This window comes from Suillus plorans (genome assembly GCF_016647745.1).
Source record: "Suillus plorans strain S12 chromosome Unknown HD556scaffold_13, whole genome shotgun sequence".
Taxonomy (NCBI): domain Eukaryota; kingdom Fungi; phylum Basidiomycota; class Agaricomycetes; order Boletales; family Suillaceae; genus Suillus; species Suillus plorans.
Window position 1 is genome coordinate 181,444 of NW_024537397.1, and position 25,031 is coordinate 206,474.

The window sequence follows — 25,031 nt, forward strand, 5'->3', positions numbered from 1 at the left end:
TGAGTTGTTAATCTTCTTGCTTCACATCATTGCGTTTAAATCAACGCCTGCAGGAAAAACATCGTATCAATGAAACGTTTCAGTGTTTCTGGCATTGGCCACAATGTCAAGATTTGCATTGCAACGACTTCTTTTACGGCTACAATCTCTCTCGTCATTTACAAGAGAAACATGGAATTCACGGGTCAGACAAGGATCACGTTTTCTGCCTATGGAACTCTTGTTATTTGGAGCTCAATAAGGAGAGTCTTACGAGACATGTTGAGGAAAAACATCTGAAGATTGTGCACCGGTGCGGGTGCGGCAAAGAATTCTCGCGCAGAGATACTCTCAACAGACACAGGAGAGAGAAGCAGCATTAAATAGGGAGTCTTTTGACAAGGGATCCCGTTCTATCTTCGTTCTATCCGATGACTTCCTTTTGTCTATGTTACTTCCGACGTACTTACTAGCTCTGTTTATCCTGGTGGTATGATATTCTAGTTCATGTAGTACGAAACTCCATTTTTGAATAACAAATTTGTAAGAGTTTGTCAATTTTGCAAGTTACTATCACGGGGGTGAAGTTATCCCAGGTTGATGTCATAAGTTTAAATTTACACCCCCTAGCCAATCGCCACTATCATGTCAGGGCGCTTTCAACACTACCAGACCAACGGAGTATCTGACTCGGCACCTGTGAGTTGTAAATCTTGCATGACATCATAGCGATTAAATCGACGCTTGCAGGGACATTTTATCAATGAGGTGTTTCAGTGTTGGTGGGATTGTTACGCACCAGCAATGCATTGCAACGACTTGATTTGCGGCCGCGATCTCTCCTATCATTTACAAGAGAAACATGGAATTTACGGGTCAGACAGTGCTCGTGTTCTCTGCCAATGGAATTCTTGTAATAGTATGAAGCTCAAAAAGGAGAGTCTCGCGAGACATATCGAGGAAAAACACATGAGGATTGTGCACAAGTGCGAGTGCGGATCTACATATTCGCGCAGAGATTCTCTCAACAAACACAAGAGAACGTGTCCTTATCGTCCACACTGAACAGGGGGTCTTGACAAGGGATCCCGTATACGTACTATCTATCCCAGTTAGAGTGTCGGTTATCAAGCTTACATAAGCTCAAGCGCTCAAGTTTATAGACTGATATACTTTCGGCTCGTTCAAGTCTCACCAAATATTACTGGAAGATGATACCAATATTCGGACACTCTTTCACAGATGACTCACAGACTTCTGGCAACCGTGACAGCTTCACCAACACATAATAGTATGACCAACGTTGTTTCAAATAGTGTCAACAAATACAAATGCCTTGTGGGCGCATTCTTGGACTCAGTGGGATGCATTTGTAGCGCCCAGCTTTAACGAAGTCTGGCTGGCGCAGGGTGGTGGCAACCAAGTTGTGGCCTGTGTTCAATTGTTGCTTTAACACTGGTTTGGGAATGAAGAGGTCCGTATCCAACGAGGCACATCCACCTAATTCCCATTTTAACGGACGAGGTAGTCGCTTGTTGAATGTGACATAATCGGTGGACACTCGAGACTGCAAGCTCGGTGGGGATCGCTAACTCTCTTCGCCTCACTCCATTACTGTACGCTTCGACGCTCGGAGACTGAAGTTGCTTTCTGGAGCGATGATAAAAGTCATCACTACCGTTGGGGGGCCATGAATGAGCCCGCGATCCTTGTGCCTTCCCAAGCTCCAGCACGGGTTCAAGTTGCCACCTCAAGGTCGATCGAGAACAACGCCACTTTGCTGACATGCCATTGTAAGGCTACGAAGGACGATGGCTGAATATTTGAATGCCCGCCGGCGACCGGTGTTGAGCTGAAGATGGACTCGTTACTTGTCCTCTTTCAAATGATAGTTCTTCTTGAGAAGAGATTCGGAGTGTGTCTTTTTTTCGATAACATTTGAGCTGAACGTTCTAGACTATCCAGAATCCCATTGATACTTTTTTAATTGTCCTGATGGCCAAGCAAGGATTTCAAAACGAGTCGTACACCTCCAGAACAGAAAATGCCGTTGCATAGAAGCTGTAGTATTAGCATTGGATGTCAATTTTACCGCGCCTTACATATGACAGGATGGCATCAGTTGACGTCGCATTGCATTTGACTCTTGGGTTTCATCTCAAGCTGGCGTCCTTTGGCTTCCGGGTGTGCTTTGTTTCCGCAACTGGCCCTTGACCGGGCGGAGGTCGTCATAGAAGCTATGTACCCATCCTGACCATATTGGCATGTTTGTCCATCGTCCTCTTGACTCAATCACACCTTTGGCAGGCGGTCTTGCTATTCTACACGTGTGGTCGGTAGGGGATATTGATACTCAATCTCATGGACGGTCGTTGAAGGGCAAGGCCACTGGAAACCGACTCATATTCGATGGACATGGGACCGTTTACAAACCAACGAAAATTTTACCGCTTAGGCGCTGGCACCTCGCAAGCCTACGAGGCCAGAGTCCTTACCAACTGATATTGGGACAGCTGGAACGATGGCCCTCCTGGCAGGTCGTCCAGAACACTTATATACTACAGTGGGCTTCGCAATCATTCATCGGTCCCTCAGATACTCAAGTCTGCAAGCATAACTATCACAATCGCCGCGTCATTACTATCATGTCGGGGGGCTTTCACCATTTCCAGATCAACGGAGCACCTGAGCCGGAACCTGTGAGTTGTAAATCTTACATGATATCATTGCGATTAAATCAACGCCTGCAGGAAAGACATTTTATCAATGAAATGTTTCAGTGTTTCTGGGATTGTTACGCACCAGGATTGCATTGCAACGACCTCTTTTACGGTCACAATCTCTCTCATCATTTACGCGAGAGACATGGAATTCACGGGCCCGACAATGCCCGCGTTTTCTGCCAATGGAGATCTTGTAATACGGAGGTCAATAAGGAGAGTCTCGCGAGACATATCGAGGAAAAACACATGAAGGTTGTGCACCCGTGCGGCGTGTGCGGCAAACTATTCTCGCGCGGAGATACTCTCAACAGACACAGGAGAGAGAAGCAGCATTAAATAGGGTGTCTTTTGACAAGGGATCCTGTTCTATCTATCTGACTTCAGTTTAAGTATCTGTTGTCTATGTTGCTTCCGACGTACTTACTAGCTCTGTTTATCCTGGCGATATTATATTCTAGTTGAAGTACGAAACCATATAACAAATTGGTAGCAGTTTGTCAATTTGGCGAGTTAGACATGATGCATGACAGCCAGGCGGCTTCTCTTACTGTGCGCACTATTGTGTAATTGTGTCTGACAGCGTTGCACGTCCCCATAGTCTGAGTAGTACTATGACATGATCGTCATTCTAAGTAGCAATGGTGGCATGGCATCAACCTCATATCTGTATGTCTATAAATAGGTTAAACAGAAACCAAGCGGAAGAGGATCATTAGAGTACTAGTAGCTAATAGATAAACTGAAATAAAATATTCGACCAAAACTCATGCGCATCTGTTGTCCTCTGAACACGCTCGATCTCTTTCAAATGGATGGAAGCAGGATGCAAATGTTTTACGGAAGATATCTCAACTTGAACCTAGTTTGTGTTTACCGTGAAGAACGTGGCATCAAATTAGAAGTAGTTTAACCGAACCTCGGGATCAGATCGATCAAGCTTCAAGCGCTCAAGTTTATCACGTCAGAACTGCGATACTTTCGGCCCGTTCAAGATGATACCAATATTTGGACACTCATTCGCAGACGACTCATAGACTTCTGGCAACCGTGAAAGCTTCATCAACGCATAATGGTATAGCCAGTGTTGTTTCAGATGCTGGCGCGCGCAGGGTGGCGGCATCCTTGTGGCCTATGTTCAATTATTGCTTCAACACTGGTTTGGGAATGAAGAGGTCCGTATTCAACGAGGCACATCCACCTAATTCCCATTCTAACGGACGAGGTAGTCGCTTGTCGAATGTGACATAATCGGTGGACACTCGAGACTGCAAGCTCGGTGGAGATCGCCAACTTTCTTCGCCTCACTCCATTACTGTACGCTTCGACGCTCGGAGACTGAAGTTGCTTTCTTCCAAGGGAGCGATGATAAACGTCATCAATATCGTTGGGCGGCCATGCATCCATGAATGAGCCCGCGATCCTTGCGCATTCCTAGCACGAGTTCAAGTTGCAACCTCAAGAGCAATGCCACTTTGCTGATATGCCATTGCAAGACTACGAAGGACGATGGATGGATCTTTGAATACCCGTCGACGCCCGATGTTGAGCAGAAGATGGACTCGTTACTTGTCCTCCTTCTAGTTCTTCTTGGGAAGAGATTCGGAGTCGCAAAAACGTTCGATTTCGCGGATGGATCGCAATTGAAGATGTCAAATTTCCTGCATTTATTATGATACTCTGGAGCAGTAAGTAGCAGGCATCTGTAGAGCCCTTTTGCTGCTTTGGGCTACTTTTGGAATGTACACGAGCGCTGATGGTGACCTTTTTTGCTAGTAATTTTTGCAAGGCCATAGACCCTTCAGCAAAAACTATAACCCCAGCAACGATTGGGATCCACAGGCACTCGTGGAGCTGGCAATTCCCAGGTTTTGATCTTTATTCGTCAATATTTTTCCCTGATTCGATGGATCTCGATGCAGGTTCGAGAACGGTCTATGACGATCTCGTTAACATTTTGCCAGAAGTCAGTTAACACGGGCATATAAGACTGCTGGGACAATTGCGCACATTCATGAGCTGATGATCCCTTTCACCATGTACAAGTTCCTTCTCTCTCAAGTCCAATGTAACCTTGCATACACGCTTACAACGTTTGGCGGCGGCGACAAGGTGGCCTCTAGAAGAGCTTCTGGTCGTTCTAACTTCGTAGTGCAGGAGAGTTACTTGCCTCACGATGCGCAAACTCGGGTGAAGGGTCTGTCTGCGGGGATGCGAATTCACGGTCAGTATTGTAGGGAGATTCTGGGAGAAGCTCGACCTATTATTCTCAACTGAAATCGGCTGGGGAATCAGCAATGCTTACCTGCAAATTAGGTCTTTTGTACGTCCCTCATAGACCACTCCGAGATAGTGCTGCTTCAATGTAACAACTTGATTGAACAGGCATTTATGGAGAGCATCTTGCATCGTTTGGGGCGTGTAGTCGCAGTGGCATGGCGGTGCCTTTTTTCCCCAAAAAAATAACAGAGCTGATTGAACCGCCACAGTTCCGTCGATGCTGTATCTGATGGTTTTGTTAACCAGAGAGGATATGATAAAAGCGGGATTGCCTCAAGAACCTAGCATTGGCGCGTAAGTGAAGCGTTGACGCCCCGATAACGTCAACGGTCAGGGACTAACTTTACCACGCGCATTGTATGCAATCTGAAGTTTTTTATTTATTTTCATTTCCTTCCTGGTTTGGAATACGATATCTGCACACCTCCATTAGCTTCTGGTTGGTCCGCAGCCGGTCATTGGCCAGTCGATGGGTGGCATAGAAGTACTTCTAGTCTCGGTATGGCACATCGGCCTTCCCTCAACCAAGTCACACTTTTTCGCGGATGGAACTTACTTGCTCTGGCTTTCTGTAATCATGCACGCGTACTCGCCAGCGACATTGATACTCGTGTATGACGCGCTTTGCCGAATGCCAAGGCCATTGGCAACTGACGCTTATTCTATGATTGTCTTCTAACCAATCGGAAATGTTTGCAGCCCGAGAGGTAACTTCCTGGCACCCCACAAGGCTGCCAACCCATGAGGTTCGGGGCTTGTTGTGAACGGTGCCCTCCCCCGAAAATTCATCTATAAAGCCCCCTGTTAAACGCTTCAATCTGAAGCAGATACACTTGTCACAATCATCGCCTCCCGCACCGATATGTCGGACAACCTCGCAAGCAATGACTTTGTTTTCTTAGAGCCTGAGCCTGTAAGTTTCGACTCCCCAGACAAGGCATCATAAACATTAAACTGACTTTCACAGTCGGGCTATACTTTTGAGCGGATGAATGAGTGTCGATGGAGAAGACCAGGTGGCTCGCACTGCAGCTACCCATTTTTGGACCACGAACTTTCTGCTCACCTCCGTGAATACCATGGAATTCGTGGTGGAGACAAGTTGCGCGTCCGTTGCTCTTGGGAAGATTGCACCCAGGAGCTTAATAAAGAGAACCTCTTAAGGCATATGAAGGGAACGCACCTCAAGGTCGCATATTCTTGCGACACTTGCAACAAGACTTTCACGCGCGAATACAATCGTAATAGTCACCAGGCAATTTGCGCGGTTCAGCAGCAGTAGATGTGAGACCTGGTCATCACCTTCTTCGCATACGCCTGACTGATTCGCTAGTTCAGCGCTGTTTTGGTAGTCTCATAAGTTGAACAGATGCCGGAAGAAATTCAATGGCGTTCGAGGCCTTCATGCTTGACTCGCTTGAGTAGTTCTTGTCTTCCTCACTTCAGTTCGTGCTTGTATGAATTTGTCACTCGAGCTCCATGATATTTACGTTGGTGATAAGACGTATTAGTTACCATATTTTAAAGTTGCATGTTACTCGTTTGAGAAATTGCACATGACCCCTTGGCAGCCTGCCTTGTTTACAGTGTTTGAAGTAATACAATAATAATGCGGGTAGCCTTCTGTCCTCAGTTCTACTATCATGTCCGAGGCGTTCGGATGTCGTCATATATAACCATGAGCGCTCTGAGCGTCAGAACGTTAACACGCACTTCACTCCACGGCGTCAAATAACTCTAATTGACGCCTGCGTCCATGAAAACAGAATATCAATATCAATATTCTTGACGGATCGAAATCGATCGTGAAGTAGCTAGCTGATTCCGCCCAAGAATCAGCCCGACCTTCTGCCTCGCAGCAAAGACAGATAGTAACCTATGCGAGGGGAAGCGTTCTGGAAGATAGGCCAATTCTTTTCCAATCAGAAATTAATGGTACCACTGATTCTTGCAAGAAACATGCGCCACTAACTAGTATCTGGCGTATATGCTCATGCTATTGATACTTAGTTGCAGGCTTCCTATAGATGGGTCGTAATTGGACTCCTGGAGAGGCTAGTCGCTGGTACAGTCAACTGTGTTCACCGTCATATATCGCGTGCTACGGATCAGTGTAAATTTATTAGCTCACCATATGCGAGGCCCCGTCAGCTATCGGTGGACGTGTCGACAGCACGCCAATAGTAGATATAGATATGCATGATGTTGTGAACGTCGAGAGTTTAACGTTTAAACCCGGATATTGCCGTGCATTTCACACCTTCCATGATTCGAATGGAACTTCGGGTCCAAGCACTCAGTACTCAGTGCTCAAGTTCTGTCTATTCATGGCTGGTCCCCGTAACACTAGCAGGGAGCTTCGGAGGGTCGGACTCAAGAGCCGGTATCGCTTGTACAATGGTCCAAGTGCTGTGCTGAAGACCCAGGATAAATATCCGCTATCAGGTACTTTGGCAACAGTGGCTTCTGGACACTGTGACCAACTTCAAACCGCAGACCCTCGTCGGCCGCCGGAATCCATAAGTCGTTCACAAGTACCTTCATCGACCAATGTCACATACGGCTCTGAGAAAATTGATTGGTCAAATCAATACTTTTTAGACTCTTTCGAGGACAGACCTTGTCAGCAGGGCGTACTACTTACGAACCGAACATATGCAATACTTGAGCCAACGCCTTAGTACAAGCAGGTCATGTTTTCGATCCCAGACCCCATCACAAAGCTCGAAGATGAACTTGTTGAAAGCTGTAAGCTCTGAATCGTCTACCTCTCGAAAAAACTGTGATAGTGCGCATTGATGAAATCCTGTCCCATCTACTTTGGCTGGTGACCTGGGATGGGGCTATTGTACTCCTGCGCGCCCTTTGTGCCATGCTCATAATGGTATTACCGACTCTGGTGATGGAGTTCTCTCAATGTGCGTGGACCGCATTAAGTCAGGACGGAAGATGATAAATTCATTGGTCATCGAGGATTCACGATACGAGCCCACGAATTCGGCTACCTGCGTGGCTATGCAGCCATAGCGATGGGCATCCGAGTTTTCCTTTAGCCTCCAATTACTGTGTTGACCTACGGATGGCATCATACGCTCACCTGCAAGTCGACCCCGTCAGGCAGCCTATTTCAAATTGATGCCAGGCCGATCAAGAAATGCATGGTGGATGTACTAAACGGGCATATGCATTAGCTCTACACCAGCGTCCCACTACCCTTACTGTGCATCCTTATTGAATTATCGTCCGATGGCCGCGGTAGAGAGGGAGGAAGAGTACATGAGGTGACAGATACTGAGGACAAATGAACGCATTGGATGAAGATTAGGTGTTCAAGGTTGTGCCTGAGTGAGGAGGTGAGTTAATAGTACTGCGTTTGGAGGCTCGAGCTATTCTATTTGGCTTACCTGGTGTTCCTTCCGACAGTTCCGGGGATAAGTTGATGCAACGGGTATTTTGCAACCTTGCCTCCTATTCCCGTCAATTCAACTACACCCATATGTAGGGGTGAGTAAGATCGTCATGCTGGTTAAACTCGGCTTAGCAGAATGACTGCAACAGCGAGTGTTTTTGGAGCGGCGACCGCTAACCGGGCGTTTTATGCAATATCATGAACTGTGCAGCACGCATTGAACAGATGGGTCACAGCTGCTGCGGGGCACAGAGATACACATCTGAACGTTCAAATATTCAAAGCTTCGAGCCTTAGCGTGCGCCGTGCTCTATATGTTCATCGTTCGGAGTTGCAATTTGAAATTTGAGCATCAATATTGCGGATGGAACGCGATGATGACAAATTTGCTAGTGTTGTTCAACATACTAGTATCACGATAATCATGAGCTCAGACGATCCCTTTAGAGTCTCTGAGAGACCATCGACCCTTTGGAAAACCTGAGCGAGTTGCGACTCTGAAGACGGGTTAGCGAGACTCGGAACCACAGGTGCCTGTCAAAGATCCAATATTCCACAATCTTTATTTGTCGACTGAGGGCAGCCAGATGACAACGGTCTCCCAGAAGCCTCTGCTGATTCTACCCTATGATAAAGAGTTCTTGCAATACCCTAGGGCGACTATCTCCGAGTCGCAGACAATCTCTCGGGTGGTTCGATGTTATTGGTCAATGAGAGGCTGGGTTCCAAAAGAGCTTTGGCCATCCTGACATTGTAGGATTGCAGAATGGCTTGCTCAACGAATCCCAGATATCAAGGGTTTATCCGCAAGGTAATGGATCCAGGGTTATTCTTGCATGAACATCCCCTATTTTCAGTCATTAAGGATTAGGCGATGCTCACCCGCAATCAGGTCTTCATGCACATGAATCATTCACTGTTATCATAAAGTAATACGAGACAATGCAGGTTTGACGTACTGCATTTTTACAACAAAGGCTCGCGAAGAGCGTCTCGGTGTCACGAGGAGCATTATAGTGCACACAACTGTAGTGACACAATGATGGTGCGCCTGCCTTCTACAATTCCCGAGCTGATGAGACCACTCGCTGGAGTTTCGTCGACGCCATTATCCGATTGTCTTTATTGCTCGTAGGGCTACCAAAGTCACTGACCATTCATAAACAGCTCGTGTGGTGTGTGAGCCGCTACTAGTATTAGTAGCGTCTAAGACTTGGAGCGCTTAAATTAGCGTCTCAGACTTGGAACGCTAAATATTAAATTTACCGCATATTACGTATGTGGCCAACTTTTTTCTTTTCGTTTGTTCTGAACCCTATCGACTTTTGACTTACATTTTCGGTCCAAAGGCCAAGGCCTTTGGCCTGCTGGCGGGTGGAAACCGCAATGGAAGCTGCATTCCAATCCTGGCATGGTACGCTTGGCCATCCTCAATTCTTCAAACCATATTTCCAACGAATGAAAATATTTGATGATTCTCAAATTTTTGTAATACCACACTCGGCGGCATACACAAATACCACGCTTTGATGTCATGCTGATGCGGTATCTGATACATATCACCGTCCAGGCGCCATGTCTGACATCTGACACATATCCCATCACTTCACTGTCCAGGTGCCATGTCTGACACCTTCACACACGGATGAGATCTCAGCTCGGAGGGACCGGTACCACTGCCAACCGGCACATATGGTTTGTCTATCAACCCAATGAAACGTTCACCGTCCAGGTGCATTTACCCAGTGGCTCCCCGCCAGCCCACATTATGACTCGTAGTGTCCTCCAGGCTAGGAATGGGAGAGTTGGCACGGTGGGCCTCCTTGCAAGCTTGACTCAATAAAAGGCGTTTCGCGTTTCCTGAAACCACAATCTGCAGTGGGCACAACCTCAATACTACTATGGCACATAACCAGGTCATTTTTGCCTTCTCACTGGACGTTGCGGCGGCTGAACCTTTTTTGCAGCAATACCATGTTATCAACGAATTATTTCAATGCATGTGGGATGATGCATACGGATTACATTGCAACGAGCTGGTACATGGTGGCAATATGTCAACCCATCTCCGAGAATTTCACGGAATTAGTGGCCCCGATCACCTCCCCGTCCTTTGCCGTTGGCAGGGTTGTAACACTCCGATGAACAAAGAAAGCCTTACGCGCCATGTACAAGGAACGCATCTCGGGATCAGGTATCCTTGCAACACCTGCGGCCGGGTATTCACGCGTAGATACGGCCTGGAAGTGCATCACTGCCCTTAATGTCAGGACTTTCTCTCCCTCATGTATCACCGACGCTGATTATTCAATTTTAGAAAATAATGGGTGATATCACTGCGATAGTGGTTTGACCTATGTAGATGCCGAAGCAGCCGGCAGGAACGGCGGACTGATGGGTAGGGGGGAACCTCACATAGAATAGTGGTTTGAGTTGCGTAGATGCTCAAGTGGCCGGCGGGAACGGCGGACTGATGGGGGTAGGGGGACGGAGAAATGGAGGGGACACAGGTGTCCCCTCCCCTAGATCTACGTCTTACTATATAGACCTGTATCGAAAAATGTGAAAAACGCCGGAGCGGGCCACTGAGTGTTACAACACTTCTTGTTTGACTGGTCGATTCTCATTTTCAGTGTCGCACTTGTGGCGTTTACCATGGCATCTTGAGGTCAATTGGTGCTTTTGTGGATTCATGTACCACATGCAGCGTCAGTACGTTATTTCATACTCTGCAGCATGGCCAGTATGATTTTTACTGTCAATATCTTGAATAGTAAAACAACAAAACGAATTTATCGGATTGAATGTACATATTTTTCTTCAGTCTTTTGTGCATGGAAGCGGCTTCTGTTCAGCTGCTCTAGTTAGTGTCCGAAGCATTCAAGTTTGAAACCCCTATCTGTGAATCAGAACAACGCTGTCATGAAATGTGCCTTATAGTAAACCACTCGACCACGCGAGCAGCACTTGAGCTATACTTGCGAGTAAATTGACGGTCTAAAATCCACTCACTTGCGTAGCATGCATTCTTAAATACCATTTATAATTGTAGTGTAGCTCATTGGATTGGTACCCTTCGACCGAGAGGCGTACACTCCAAAAACTAAAACTATGATTCGTACAGCGAGATATAGGCTAGATGTCTGTTCGAGCAACACAACGGTAGCCCTTGTGGAGTGTTTCGTTGCAATGCGTACTAGTGGCGGCGACGCCGACTCTCAGTAAGCGCGATATTTTGCAATTGTAAACCAAAATGCTCTTTGCCATACATGAGCGCTAGCGCTCGAGCAATGTAAAAGTCTGAACCGAGCGTGAATTGGCGTGATTATATTACTTTTTAGTGATATATTGATTTGTATCGGAAATCTAGAAGCTCCAGCCCAGGCCCTACTAGTAGTCTGACAAGCCGAGAAGCGGCAGTATTAATTTAAATGCAAGTAGCCCGCATTATAAGAAGCATAGACTGACAACCGAAATGGATGAATTGTGCATGCTAGGTTTGTTCAGCTCCGGACGGTTGCTTGTGTACGAGCTCCATAAATTTCGGCGAATAGACTCGGACGGAGGCACTCGAATGGTAAAGCTATAGTGTTATATATCAATACGCCCGTCTGATTTTAATTCGCAGTCAGAAAACTACCTCGTAATAAAAGCTTCCGAGTTTGGCTTGCGGCAGAGGACGGTAACAACACGAGATCGCCCAGAAATGAGGCATTCCGACTTGAAAGAGGGGGGCATCATGGAGAGATCAGGCTTGGAGAAACACAAGATTGTCCTGCGAAATTAAACGGACAGTATGATGTGCTGGCATTGTTTTCGTAGGCTATCTCGAATGTTATGCTGGGTTGTGTAAGCTCACTTGCTGAGCGTTGAGCGGCTGGTGTGTGCTGCCAGTGATACCGTGACTGCTCTATATCCGAGCTTGAATCCGGTCAAGTCAACCTCATCATGATGTAGATGTAGGCTAGCTTACTACCTGAGGCTAGAGCCAGATTCAAAGTTCTCTCGAGTGCGATAAATATGGCTATGGAATAGACAGGTTATTGATATACTGGATTAACTTGAAGAGCCCAGTGACTCACAACGAGCTGCTTGAGCGAGTCAGTGATTGTCAGTGAAGGGTCCGACATGGAATCGTTGATTGACTCGTCTCCCGATTGTGGGAACTGCCACATTCATGACCCTAACCTCAAAGTTTATGCTCGCCATTCATCGCGGTGACTCCCTCTCAAGCTCAAGCTTGGGTCCTTCCATGACCCCGAGATAAAATATAATTGAGGATGCCTGTCCAGTCGCTGCAAAACACAGATGTGATCGTTCCTCAACACACGCCTCACCCACTCCTTCCGTTTCTTCAATCCCAGTCACAAACCACGTTAACCCGCCTCTATCAGCGCCCATCGTCATGTCTTTCAGTATTTAGGTGATGTACCATTGTATTATGTGTATTCTCAAGCTGACTTCTTTTCTAGATTGCTCGGGCCAATTGAGCGGCAGCTGATAATGAATCTACTTTGGCTAGAAAGTGCCCTCTCCGTAGCGACAATATCAGCTTGGGTCCTTCCTGAGGGAAAGGAGTGAGTGTCTATGCGTTGTGAAAACTTTCACCTGATAAATATACATATAGCGCGTACGATTCCGCTCTCGCTGTCATGACTGGACTGCACATCGCCCAAAACTCGGCTGTTAAACTAGCGCTAAACTCTACATTCAAATCTAGCTTGAGGCAAGCTATCACAGGAGGGTGCGTTGAAATATAAATGAAGCACATTCCTCATGCTAACAAATGCCTGAAGAGGTAGCACCGGAAGTTTTGGAGTTCCTACCGACAAGGACGGCAAACGACAGTCAGCGAACATTGAAAACTTAGACGCATACGCGCTCGAACGATGGGAGGTGAGCTAGTGACCGACTGGTGAAAAAATAGTCTCACAACCTCATAGACCATCCTTCACTACATGGTGTCGTCTGGTCAAGGTCAAAATCCCACCAAGCCTTCCCAAGGAGTTTTGTACCTGCTTCAACGGAGTGGTTTGATGAACAACGCTCAGTGGGTGCATATGCGTCAAGGTTTTCCCCCTCTTACATTTTTGCCCATAGCGGTCCAGCTCTACAAATTACTTCCTCGGGTTTCCAGTTTCTCCTGCACTCACCTCATGATCAGCTTTGGAATCTACTATTACAGTACTTGCACATGGCCGAGGTACGCTTCTAGCTGATAGGAGGCGTTCGTGTTCGGTGATGCTAACGTGTCCCTAGGAGAGGCAAATGGACCTCGTGGAAGTGCTTAGCTTTCTATTCATGCTGTCGACCATGGATCTTGGTCGGGTGAGGCAAATGTAATGTAGTTGCGTTAAGTAGCTGAAGAAGCGCCGTTCATTTGATACCAGGAATATTCGACAGAACCCTTGAGCGAAACGCAGAAAGCAATGCTTGAAGACCTTCGAGACTATGGGCTGGTGTGGCAACGCAAGGTATGGAGCCTTCTATTTTTACCATCTTTAGCACATTTTACTAAATGTACTCCACCTGCAGACGTCATCAAAACGTTTTAGTCCCACACGATTAGCAACAACTTTGACTTCGTCGTCACCTCCTTTACCAAGCTCACATTCTACTGGTGGGTCTCATACGGCGGATGGTACAGGGGCGGTTGCTCTAAGTTCAGGGGCCGCGCAACAAGGCTTCATTGTTCTAGAAACTAATTATAGGATATATGCGTATACAGGTATGTTATCTCTTTTTCAACTTTGGCCCATCTGAGTTTATATGTCCTCGGCGGCTGGAAGACAACCCCTTGCAAACGGCTGTCCTTAATTTGTTCATCACGATGAAATACCGTTTTCCGAACTTGGTTGTGGGAATGCTTACGCGTGAAAGTGTACGCAAGGCACTGGGCAACGGAATCTCGGCCGACCAGGTATCAAAACATTCTTCTCTGATTGTAGTCGCGTTTGGGTGATGAGCCTGATCGCCGCCGACAGATCATTAGCTACCTAACGACACACGCACATCCACAGATGCGCAAGAACGTGAGTATAATTCAATCATCCTCACAGGCCGATTTCGTTGCTCATCGCCCCTGAATAGAACCCCCTTTTGCCTGTGACTGTACAGGACCAGATAAGGCTCTGGGAGCTTGAGAGGAATCGGCTGAAATCTGCAGAAGGTCAGGATTATCTTTTTTGTTCTGATACTCTTCTCACGCCGGCCAAACCACAAATTAAGGTTATCTGTACAAAGACTTCGCGTCGCAAGCCGATTATGAATACGTGCTAGCGTATGCGAAGCAGCTAGATGTTGTGCTTTGGGAGAATGCGGGCAAGCGATGCTTCTTCGGTACTCTTGAAGGACATGCTAACGTCAGAGGGTTCATCGAGAGACGGACAGGATCAGTTTAGAGTCATCAATTGTGGCGCTTATTACGTTTAGCGGTGTCAGATACCACGACAAATGTATTGCGTTTGATGTGTTCATGGATTTAATTTTTGAGTGATCTATTAAAGTCCTTATGACTCAAATGGGTATGTGACCATAAAATGAATGGTTAGCCACGACGGCGTTCATCTACTCATATGCTAATACAACTTTAGCCAATACAATTAGGTGACAATGTACAGTATATGGCTACATGCAAATCATAATACAACACATGCCCGATAGTGAAGCGAGACATCGCAAACTCAAACTGTATCCAATGACGTTTCATCCGCCTTGCAAAGCACAAATCCGCCCTCGTAGCCTAGTTGGTCAACTGCGGTGCCAGTTTCGCGCCAACGCCCAACAAGACTACGCTCGTGTATGTAACCTTTGAATATCCAGCGCCCGTGGTACGCATGGGCAGCGTGTGTCTGATGGCAAAGAATTACTTAAAATGAATGACGCAAATCAGACCTTCTTTCACGTACCGACCGTCGCAGCAGAACAACGAAGCCATCCCATGGTCTTACTCGGCCAATGAAAGAGAAAGAACCCCAAGCCGGGCTCTCCCGATCGTACGTCTGCAAGAGTTCACCGACTGTCAGGCTCCATCAACTCGAGGCGATTCAGGAGCCCTCACCTCTCCCGTGATGATGATGTCGGTGACGCCACTGGTTCTTTGCTCAAAAACTTCCTCGTAATCATCGTCCGTTTCATATTGTGAATCCTCGCTTACGGGCGGCAAATCACAACGCCATTCGGAGCTCATCTTGGATGGTCTGGAGTAAGGGTTCTCGCGGTCGGCATGGTATGTTTCATATCGTACAGTCTTCCCAGTTTCCCGATCATGTAATGTTAAGTCATCCTATTTATTGTGCTTTAATGCTGCACACAAGACCAAACTCGGAGAAACTTACAATTCCATGTTTAATTTCCAGTCGACGGGGCAACCAAACGTTGAGGATATCCTCACCCCACCCATGAGCTTCAGCAGGTGCAGAAATAGGTTCATCGGGGATCAAACAATGGTGCTCTTTGAACACACAAGATATGCGCTCGTGTGCCCAAGTAACGCCTTGTACTGAGGGTCGGCGATTAGGCATATTGGCGTCAATGTGGGCCTGCAAATATGGAATCTGACGCGGCAGAGTATGATTAAGTTGCCGGGCGATAATATGGCCACAAACGTACCAAAGCTCGACCATTCCAGTGCCCAGTTAATGATCCAAGATGGTAAAAGATTCCTCGAAGTGGTCGATCCACAGCCCACGGATCATAGCATGATACAGTTCGGAACCATTCGTTATCAAGGCGCTCACTGCCCAGGCCGTTATAGTCGCCGAAAAATCTTGTGCGAGTGTGAAAGTGGAAGTTTATGATGTCTTCTTGTGTAAGCCGCGGAAGAGACAATCCCATTGCAGCAGCTTGCGCCCTCGTCTCGGGAAGTTGCGCCACTGCGGACGGCAATGGATTATCGTCTAAACGCACCTCCAACCTGACTACATAGTTCAGGAGGGCAGCTGGTATCACAGGCGGTGCAGCGAGCTTAATTTTTCGACCATAGTGTACAAAATCGCGAGTGATGGGAAGTGGCAGACCTGTCGTACATGGAATTGCAACCTCAGTTTCTGCACAAAGAGGCAGATAGAAGAATGCATCAGGAGCGTACGCAGATGAGAACTGCACGTAATGTTACTTATGACACTCAGGGACAAATAATGAGTTATAATACGCACTCGATGTCCATGGACAAGGAAAGGCTCAAGCCTAGTCAATGTTTTATTGCGTACCCTGGAGTCTTCATCCTTGACGCTTTCTGATGGGAATGTTAGAACATATGTAAGAGTTGGCATACCAACAACTCACCTTCGTCACTGCTCATCCAGAGGAGCCAAAGGACCAATGAAGTGCCTTCGATATCTTTCACCCAGGAGAGCGGATGCTCTCGAGGAACTTGGCATTTGTCTTCGATAACACTTGCTATCCATGTCGGAAGCTTTGCCCACAGACACAGCTGGGCCATGTTTTTGCCATCGTTTTCGAGTAGTATGAGATAGACTGCCCAAAGATCCTCCTGAAGATGAGCAAAATTTTCCGCATTCCGATGACGCATACGAGTCAGTATGGTACTGCGCTTGCGAAGCTCCTCGGAAAAGCACTCGACAGTAGTGCGTCCCCATGACAGACGACGTATGACTGCAGCCGAGTCGAATTTTTGGCAAAAAATCTGGGAATATAGATGATGATTACTACGGAAGCTGAGCGATGCGTTGATAGTACGAGAAGTGCACAAGAGAGGGACCAATTCCGACGGTGGTCCAATGAACCGACTCGTGGCCAAGTAAAACGCGATACGTTCGAGTATGGGAACATCAAGGAGCTCGAAGGGAGACAAAGAACGAAGAGAAGCGGAAGGTCCTGCAAGCATGCGTTGAGCTAGCATGTTGGGTGAGTGTAATGTTCGAGTGGGCACTCGAGAATCGCAGGAGGGTATTTGAGTGTTTCATCTCAGATACCGGCGCCAATGGCGAGATACTTAAAGGTGATAAATCGACGTACAATGTGTGATCGCCGCGTACTTCGCATCTCTTCCCGGCTGTGGTGGGAGTCCGTACTAATGACCACATCATTACGAGAACGCCGACAAACAGTTCCTGGAAATAGGATAGCGTCACGAGCGAGAAAACATCAAAACAAGAGAAGAATTGGATATTACATCTGACCAACGGTCTTTTCATTTCAAGACACTCTCTACGTGTATTGATACGGTGGCCCATCAGCTCCAACGAAAATCTGGAAAGATCTGGAGGCGGAGCCAAGTGAGATTGGCCTGAGATACACTGCAAAGCGGACCGTTTCGGGGGACATGTGTCTCCCAAATAAGGCGGCAGCATCCTTCCTCGAACTCTTCTCAACGGGTACCTATAGACAGCTTATTCTGGTCCAAATGAATCCGCGTGGTTTGGTTCTCTATTGTTCAAGTGTTTGAAATGGTGGGTAAGCCTAAGAGTACTAACGTTGAAAACGTTGACGCTCGTTTGAAGCACAATGAAACCAGCGTTCTGATTGGTGGAATTTCCGTGGAAAGACCCGACCCAAATTGAGTCCAGTCGAGCACTGGCCAGTTTTGATTTTCAGATAGTTCTTCCTTCTACCGGCCCCGCGATGCCAGCGGTGTACCGCAGTTTCTGAGTAACGTGTTAAATGATTTATCTGATCAACTTTGGGCTAGGCTTCGACTCGTTCACCGCACACAGCCGCGCACCAATCCACGTTTCCGCATTTATCCGAAGGATTGAAGACTTCATTCCCCTAGTCAGCCCTCGTCGTGTCAATTGGTGCCGTTTTCGTTATAGTTTCCTGCGCTAGGTATCTGAATCTGATCCGAGCTCGATCACAGTTCACGAGTGTGCGGCTGCCCGGCCTCTCATAACTATTAGTTCATATCCGCGTAAATTGCCCGCACCCGCGGGCATCGATTCTTTGTGATCCACGGCAAGCGACTTCGTCACGAGTAAGTACCAGAGGTCTCACTGTGTATGGTATACTCGCTCATACGTTTCCATAGGAAACCGATGTTGCGGCACGTAAAAGATGACATCGGTGACAAGGGATGAGTGTATAGATTGCCTGTGATGTGCCGCATGCGACACTGCATCTCGGCGAAATTTGGAAATAAGGTGATGACCATATATACCCTCCGACATTGGCCCTTTTTTCTCAAATAGAGTACCGTGTTTGAATGAAGTTTGTTTGTTTTTCGATAAAGTGCCGTTTACGTGTGGCGTTACCCTTATGCAGGGCCCCGGTGGGTTCAACATTGAAGGGTTCGAATTGTATGGTATCACTTACATATGCAAAAAATATGTCCAGGTATACCCAAGGGGTACTGGTAAGGCTAACCTGCAACGATTGAACGTTCGGAGCTGTGGGCTCTTTCACGGGTTCGCTGGCCTTGCGCTGATTCAATTGACCAGTCTAATCTTCATGTGGATGGCTATCTGATGAATGATGTCAAAGCCAAAGAAGATTCCAGTTCGCCGTTCGCATTGATCCTATCATAGCATAGACTCGAAATGATACACAGCATGACTATATGGACTTGCGCTATTGTTGTCGAGGTACCACGGTTCGCAGTTTGAGTTCTGGGTTGTTCCGGGGCATCGCATGTCCGCATTCCGATGAGAAGACAAAAGTCCCGCCAAGTCACCGCATGGTTTATTCCACAAGGAAACCAAGGACAAGTTCCGGATGATACAGCAAGAGCCTCTCGTTCTTCATCAATAGGTTACCTGCACAGGCATTCCATGAGTGGCAAGTGAGATCGACGGCGGACCTCAAGTCATAGCTTCCTTCATGATCGCGTCTCGGATATCATATCACGTGTCACTCAGGCTTGCTCTATCCAATGGGTTAGTATGAAAACATGTCCTGGGTATGTAGACTTACTCTCGACCACGTCGTCAAATCTTTCCTAGCCTCAGTAAGATCTCGAATGAACCACAGGGTGATCGGCGACTTCCAATGGGGCAATTGACCCCTGTTGTCGCACATTCAAAAAGAATGAACGCGACCTCAGGAAGCCTTAGGAGCAATGGTATCGCGACGGTATGACTCACGATCAGGAACGATCTACGCGTGTGATCAGGCATCTTACTTACATAGAAAATCACACTAAAAGCCTACCGCAAACGTTGTTAGCCCATTCAAGACTGAGGAATCCCAGGGAATATCCACTAGAAACAAATATCATCGGGTTTAATAGGCCGCAAAAGAGGCGGGCGAGCGTTGGTTTCCACAATCGTACCCGGTGTATGCCTTAAGATGGTATAGTACGTTGTGGCGCAACTGCTTGCTGAACCTGAGGATGGAAATCGCTTTAACTCGACGAGAAACCATGTCATCCAACATCACGCGGAACTTCTTTTCTCCATACTCTTCATAGCGAGGGCGCCGGCCTCGAGGAGCCTCGAGGCCAACGAACTGTTTGTCGGCACTTTTCATTCAGAGCGAGCGCCAATCGATCAGCTAAACCAGCCAGTGTGGATTGAAGCGCGAGGCAAATGGGCTTTGGGGAGTGACGTCAAGGAAAATGAACTGAACGTTCAGTACGAAGGGCACTGCTGAAAGATAGCCGTGACATCCATTCCATTGCGCCAAGGTTTGGGTAAATGGGATCCTTCGCGTACAGCTGGTGATTGTTGAATATATTCTGTTGGACTCTCAGACAGATGAACTCGGCGGGGGAAAGTGCACAGAGCCAAACAGCCGCACAAAGCAAGTAGTACCAGTAGTTCGGATCCTTGTAGAATGGCGAAGATTCGAGTCCGCTGCATGTGGCTGGCGCCCAAGCTCCGAGTAGTGAAATTGGACGGAGCGCCCAAAGTGCATTAGGACAAACAAAGAATGGATGTTAACGGGGTTTACTGCCACCCCCAAGGGAAGATCCGGTCGGGGGACTAGAACGGACAGACTGACAATCTAAAAAGCATGACGAGCGAGCCACGCACCTGTGCATCCAATCAGGCTTCAGGCCTCAGGCCTTGAATTCGGAGTAGGGATCATTGGATCTGATGACGTGAAGTTCTAGGCACCTCTAGAAAGCCAAAATGCAAACAATGATACCGGAACACGATCCGTGAATGATGTCAACGAAGTTTGCATCGTCTCCAAGGAAGCTCAGATAAGAGACAATATGCCGTCTTTCATGATGCAGTCAGGCTGGCAGGAACGGGTATGACGAGAGCGAGTTACATACGTGTTTATCGAATTACATGATCAAATTGTTGTGAGAGTAAGTAAGTTGGATCTGGAACTCACAAAAGGCAAAATTTTAACAAACAACTTGTCCGTGCAGCGTGGCACAGTTATACAACTCCCTGCTGTCATCGATGCTTCTTCAGATCCGCGTTATGGCACTGTCAAGACACGAGGCATATGCTGCACTCGTGCAGTGACTGATGGGACTGATATCGTATTGAGATGAGCAGGGACCAATCGGTCCAGGAGTGTGTCCACTAGCACATAAGGACCTACAACGACTTTGCAAGAGGAGCACATGATCGGCCCGGAGAGGGAGGACAATGTTTCATTATCCTCAGAGTACAGCCTTGTGGTGATGAACGCCACCATCATGGCTTGCAAGCGTTATGTCTGCTAAAGTCAACAAAATGTCTATCACAGAGCTTAACTAGCGTCGTACCTTGCATGTAAATAGGTTACCCCGATGACCGCCCCCTTGATGAGATTGATGACCGATCGCTAGAAATGACTTTGCTTGCGTTCGATTCTGCTTCATGCACACTAATACACGTGTTCTTCCTTTGAATACAGCCTCATGATGCATCAGCAGGGTCTGCATTACAATGGCAACAGGGACCACTCACCTCCTGCTACCCTTTAGACTCTATGTACGTCGGCGGCGGCTTCTTTGAGTGCGATATAACGCATATTCGCATTTGTTATTATTAGTTCCTTGAACGTTAACGTACGAATCCGAATCCCTGCTCTTTAAAGGCAGTGCACACGACACTAGCACTGGCTGACCCTTTGCAGGGAGTCAAGCTTCAAGACTTGACTCGTTGCCTGTTTGTCATATTTTTCCCTAATGATTTGATCATGGGATGCTCGGATCTCGTTCATTGGATACCGACGTACGAAGCGGCACGAACCCCACTGCTGGCAGTGCACACGACACTGATACAGGTCGGACCTTTGTGGGGAGTCAAAACTGTTGGCTTGTCCCCAGAGATTTGACCATTTGACGCTCGCTCCAGAGGTCTCCAACCCTGCAGTATGGTGTCGTGTTTTACAGAAAGCAATAATTTCGGTGGGAGTCCTAAATGAACGGAGATCGATCTGTTCTGAGGTTATGTCTATCATGTCTATCATGGGGGGCTGGTAGTTTAAAGATACCTATCAATATCATAGTCAACTGTCGGAAAGTATCGATTGATAGCCCAGTTCACTGTCTGGTATGCCTGGGACGCTCTCAAGTTCACTTAGCACATGACAAGCATGATCGTCACAAAGCCGTGAACTGGATCTTTTCTCAGTTAAATAATTAGATGAGTTACGGCGCCAGACCAGGATGTTCAAGTGCACGCACATCGCCAATTTCCCTGCAGGGCAGAAACTCCCATCTTTTGTGTTGGCAACGACTCGACAGAACGCGAGACCATGACACTTTGGGGGCCATCACGTCGTTACGAGTAGTGTTTGCATACCCAATTTATCAAAACTAACCGGTAAATCTTCATCTAAAGGTTCACACGCAAAAAAATGGCAAACAAATTTGATAGCTGATGACTGGTATAACTACAAAAGATAGGGCGACAACACACAAACAGAGCTACTAAAACCTGGAAAGATCGTTAGCATTGAGATTCAACAGAAACAATGCAAGCTGCGCCATATAAAAGATCAGACATCCTGGAAGGACTGCATACCCTCATCGCGCCGACCCCCACCTCCCGTTCAGCGCGCCACAAGGACGGTCCACACCCGACTATGCTTTTGGGTTCACACAGCGAGGGGAAATATGAACGTTCAGTATTGGGGGAGTACTCCTGGCGGAGGGCGCTAGAGTGGAAACTGCGAATAACGGAAAATTTTCATCGTGCATGAATGGGCGCAGCGATGCGAAATTCACAAGTACATCGATTCTCACCTGAAGACGACGGACGCGGTATCTTGAACGACAACCTAAGAAAAACTGGAGAGTTGGTCAGAACAGAGATTTTAAGACGAGTAGACCAAAGTGAAAAAAATCAGACAAAATGGCACTGGCAAGTACACTGTGCGCTCCGGAGAGCGCGTGTTCGTTGCGAACGAACAGCTCTATTCCTCGGCATGGTCGTGTAGGACGGGGAAGAGAATAAAGTCATCCGTTGGATAAGAAAACGATGAACATAATACTTACAGAACATGAGGCAGATGAAGAAAAGAAGATCACCTACAGGGAGAATTTATACACCGCCACAATTTGGCAATTGTTTGGCAGTGGCCCGTGCACCCATCATGCTTATGTAATACTCATATTTGCTTTGTGAACAGTGGCCGCCAATGCTTAACGTTAACCTAGAACGACGACAAAGTCCATCTGATTCTTAACATTGCTGTTCCAGATGTCCCTAACAGAGGTTGAACGTCCAATATCTGCTATTCCAGAGCAACGGGGTCCTGCATCTCCTGAAATCATTGACGTCGACCTCTTCGATGTGGAAGAGGTAGCTCGGATCGGATCAAGACCACCTACTCAGAGAAGAAGGGTATCGGAGAGCGGTCGCTCTGTGCCAATCGATCCAGAGGTCATAATAATAAACGACAGCGATGATGATGATATACAATTCGTCAGGGCCAGGCCTGCTCCCAGATCTCACAGTGAGTCCTACGCATCCATTTCAGCACGTCTTCCTGAACAATTGCTAGGAGCCCGCATTTTTTCACCATCGCCTCCACCCCAAATTGCTGCGATACCACCGGTTCCGCAGATACCGCGTAGGTTTATACCTATGCGAAGAAGACCGCCTCCATTTCCCACCGCCCCCGGGTTGGTGATTCCCAACGCCGAGCCCTTTCCATTTGAAACGAACATCAGGGTTCCCCCTGAGCCCATCGAGCGTCCTCCGGCACCTGCACCTCCCGCCGCACCATCTCATCACGTTCCTGTGATGGGATTCGGCGGCGCACTGCTTCAACGCGCGAGAGCAGCTTTTGAGCAAACCCCCGCACGATCACATAATAACGAGCGCCGCCGCCGAGTCTTCGGCATTCCAGCGGATGTGTTCATGCAGTGGAACCCTTTAGACTTCTTTGGTCATGAGGAAGACGAACTCTATGATGATGATGGCTTTCGTCACTATCGAGCTGCAGATTTTAATGATGAGCCTGGTGACCGGTTGATGCGAGGTGATCTCCGCCTTTTCAACGCTCATACCCCAGGGCGGCCTTCAGAACCTGATTATAAACCGGAGTATACCCATCCGGTGAAGCCTGCATCTGGTTTTACACATGACTTCGAGTCATCATCTATGACACCTGCACCGGTTATCGACATCGATAGCCCCGGTTCCTCCAGCTCAAGCAATAGTCGTTCCGGCGAGTCTATACTTACTTGTCCTCGGTGTCATGACCCATTGATGCTGGGAGCTGCGGATGTTGCCGAGGACCGAGCAAAGAGAAGATTGTGGGGTTTAAGATGTGGTCATCTTTTGGACGGAAAATGTGTGGAGGAATTGATGAAGCCGATGCCTCCTGTTACCCCGGACTCGGCGGACACTGCTGATGTGAAAGGCAAAGGCAAAGCAAGGGAGGAAGATGAACACGAGTTACCTGGTGCCTACCTCACCCGCTCTGTGAAAGGCAAAGGCAAGGAGACGGATCCCAATATCTTTAACATCTTCTGTGAACCTGAATTCTCTTCTATTCGCTCACGGCTACGTCCCCGTCCCCCCCTTCCATCTCACTCCTCTGGACTGTTACCCGCCGGCCCTGGCCCATCGCACGCGCGAGCTAGAGCTGCTCCTCGCCCATCCGTGAAAGCGAAAACCAATGGGAAAGGTCGAGCCAAGGTTCCCAATGTAGAAGCTGAATATGAATGGACTTGTCCTGTTGGCGGATGTGGGCATGTTCATGTGAGCCAGCTCATTGACGGGCAGTGGGTCATGGACGAGAAGAGAGGGGCTATCACTGTCTTTGTATGATACAAGGCCGTTCCTGAGCTGTGGGTTTAAACTATGTCTTTTTCTGTCGATGCTCACTCCATCTCGATAGCATTAGCGAATTATATACCATGACACACCCATTTTCTCACTCATAGGTCCGGCATTACAATTTGGATTCGCATTCATCAAATCGCATATTTTTTCTCACCTGTACAGGTTGTCCCGCCTCGGATGTTTGTATCAGGTACGTGCATGTCTTAGACCATTTGTGGGATTAAGCTTCGCCACGAGTTCGGATAAGCACTTCCAATTTTAAGGGGTATCGCTTCTTCTACTTTCTGGAACCACTTTGGAGGCTCATCGATAGAAGAAACCAACCAACTGAGCTACATGCAGATGAATTTACCAATTCTGACACCACGTACTCACTACCAAAACTTGACTACATAGTAGGGGGCGGCCTAGTCTTGCCAAGTGGCTGTTTGGTATTTGCATTATTACGTCAGACATGCGTGATCTTCCATGCCTTTTGTGCGTTGAGCCTTCCGAAAGCTTGGT

At 47.5% G+C, this 25,031-nt stretch overlaps 6 protein-coding genes across 6 annotated transcripts; 4 read left to right on the top strand and 2 right to left on the bottom strand.

Annotated features, from left to right (window-relative positions):
- The first annotated feature begins 2,005 nt into the window (after window positions 1–2,005).
- On the top strand, window positions 2,006–3,346 carry HD556DRAFT_186225 (uncharacterized protein). The gene is made up of 2 exons (XM_041309833.1): window positions 2,006–2,678; window positions 2,730–3,346. Exons 1-2 carry the CDS (start codon window positions 2,244–2,246, stop codon window positions 3,036–3,038), a joined length of 744 nt encoding a protein of 247 aa, XP_041163166.1. The 5' UTR covers window positions 2,006–2,243; the 3' UTR covers window positions 3,039–3,346.
- Window positions 3,347–5,750: 2,404 nt separating this feature from the next.
- On the top strand, window positions 5,751–6,403 carry HD556DRAFT_186200 (uncharacterized protein). Its single transcript, XM_041309832.1, has 3 exons — window positions 5,751–5,892; window positions 5,947–6,263; window positions 6,318–6,403. Exons 1-2 carry the CDS (start codon window positions 5,842–5,844, stop codon window positions 6,259–6,261), a joined length of 366 nt encoding a protein of 121 aa, XP_041163167.1. The 5' UTR covers window positions 5,751–5,841; the 3' UTR covers window positions 6,262–6,263; window positions 6,318–6,403.
- A 3,207-nt stretch (window positions 6,404–9,610) lies between these two features.
- Window positions 9,611–12,518, bottom strand: HD556DRAFT_1305947 (uncharacterized protein; the record flags this gene model as incomplete). Its single annotated transcript, XM_041299846.1, has 14 exons — window positions 9,611–9,637; window positions 9,723–9,794; window positions 10,032–10,089; window positions 10,131–10,344; window positions 10,550–10,687; window positions 10,804–10,936; window positions 11,401–11,491; window positions 11,586–11,688; window positions 11,723–11,786; window positions 11,857–11,971; window positions 12,029–12,163; window positions 12,248–12,309; window positions 12,362–12,370; window positions 12,471–12,518. The coding sequence occupies 14 exons, from the start codon at window positions 12,516–12,518 to the stop codon at window positions 9,611–9,613; spliced, it is 1,269 nt and encodes a 422-aa protein (XP_041163168.1).
- A 52-nt stretch (window positions 12,519–12,570) lies between these two features.
- Window positions 12,571–14,866, top strand: HD556DRAFT_1350801 (transcription factor Tfb2-domain-containing protein). Its single transcript, XM_041302363.1, has 13 exons — window positions 12,571–12,811; window positions 12,861–12,965; window positions 13,016–13,132; window positions 13,185–13,284; window positions 13,332–13,438; window positions 13,489–13,591; window positions 13,648–13,716; window positions 13,779–13,862; window positions 13,924–14,116; window positions 14,178–14,308; window positions 14,373–14,420; window positions 14,479–14,557; window positions 14,617–14,866. Exons 1-13 carry the CDS (start codon window positions 12,669–12,671, stop codon window positions 14,787–14,789), a joined length of 1,452 nt encoding a protein of 483 aa, XP_041163169.1. The 5' UTR covers window positions 12,571–12,668; the 3' UTR covers window positions 14,790–14,866.
- A 37-nt stretch (window positions 14,867–14,903) lies between these two features.
- On the bottom strand, window positions 14,904–17,203 carry HD556DRAFT_1461735 (uncharacterized protein; the record flags this gene model as incomplete). Its single annotated transcript, XM_041308266.1, has 6 exons — window positions 14,904–15,389; window positions 15,449–15,673; window positions 15,726–15,944; window positions 16,000–16,488; window positions 16,545–16,613; window positions 16,664–17,203. Coding segments are annotated over 6 exons (1,674 nt in total), but the record flags the coding sequence as incomplete, so codon positions are not given.
- Window positions 17,204–22,857: 5,654 nt separating this feature from the next.
- Window positions 22,858–24,996, top strand: HD556DRAFT_1350841 (uncharacterized protein). The gene is made up of 3 exons (XM_041302364.1): window positions 22,858–23,190; window positions 23,239–24,532; window positions 24,583–24,996. The coding sequence occupies exons 1-2, from the start codon at window positions 22,935–22,937 to the stop codon at window positions 24,510–24,512; spliced, it is 1,530 nt and encodes a 509-aa protein (XP_041163171.1). The 5' UTR covers window positions 22,858–22,934; the 3' UTR covers window positions 24,513–24,532; window positions 24,583–24,996.
- Window positions 24,997–25,031: the final 35 nt, after the last annotated feature.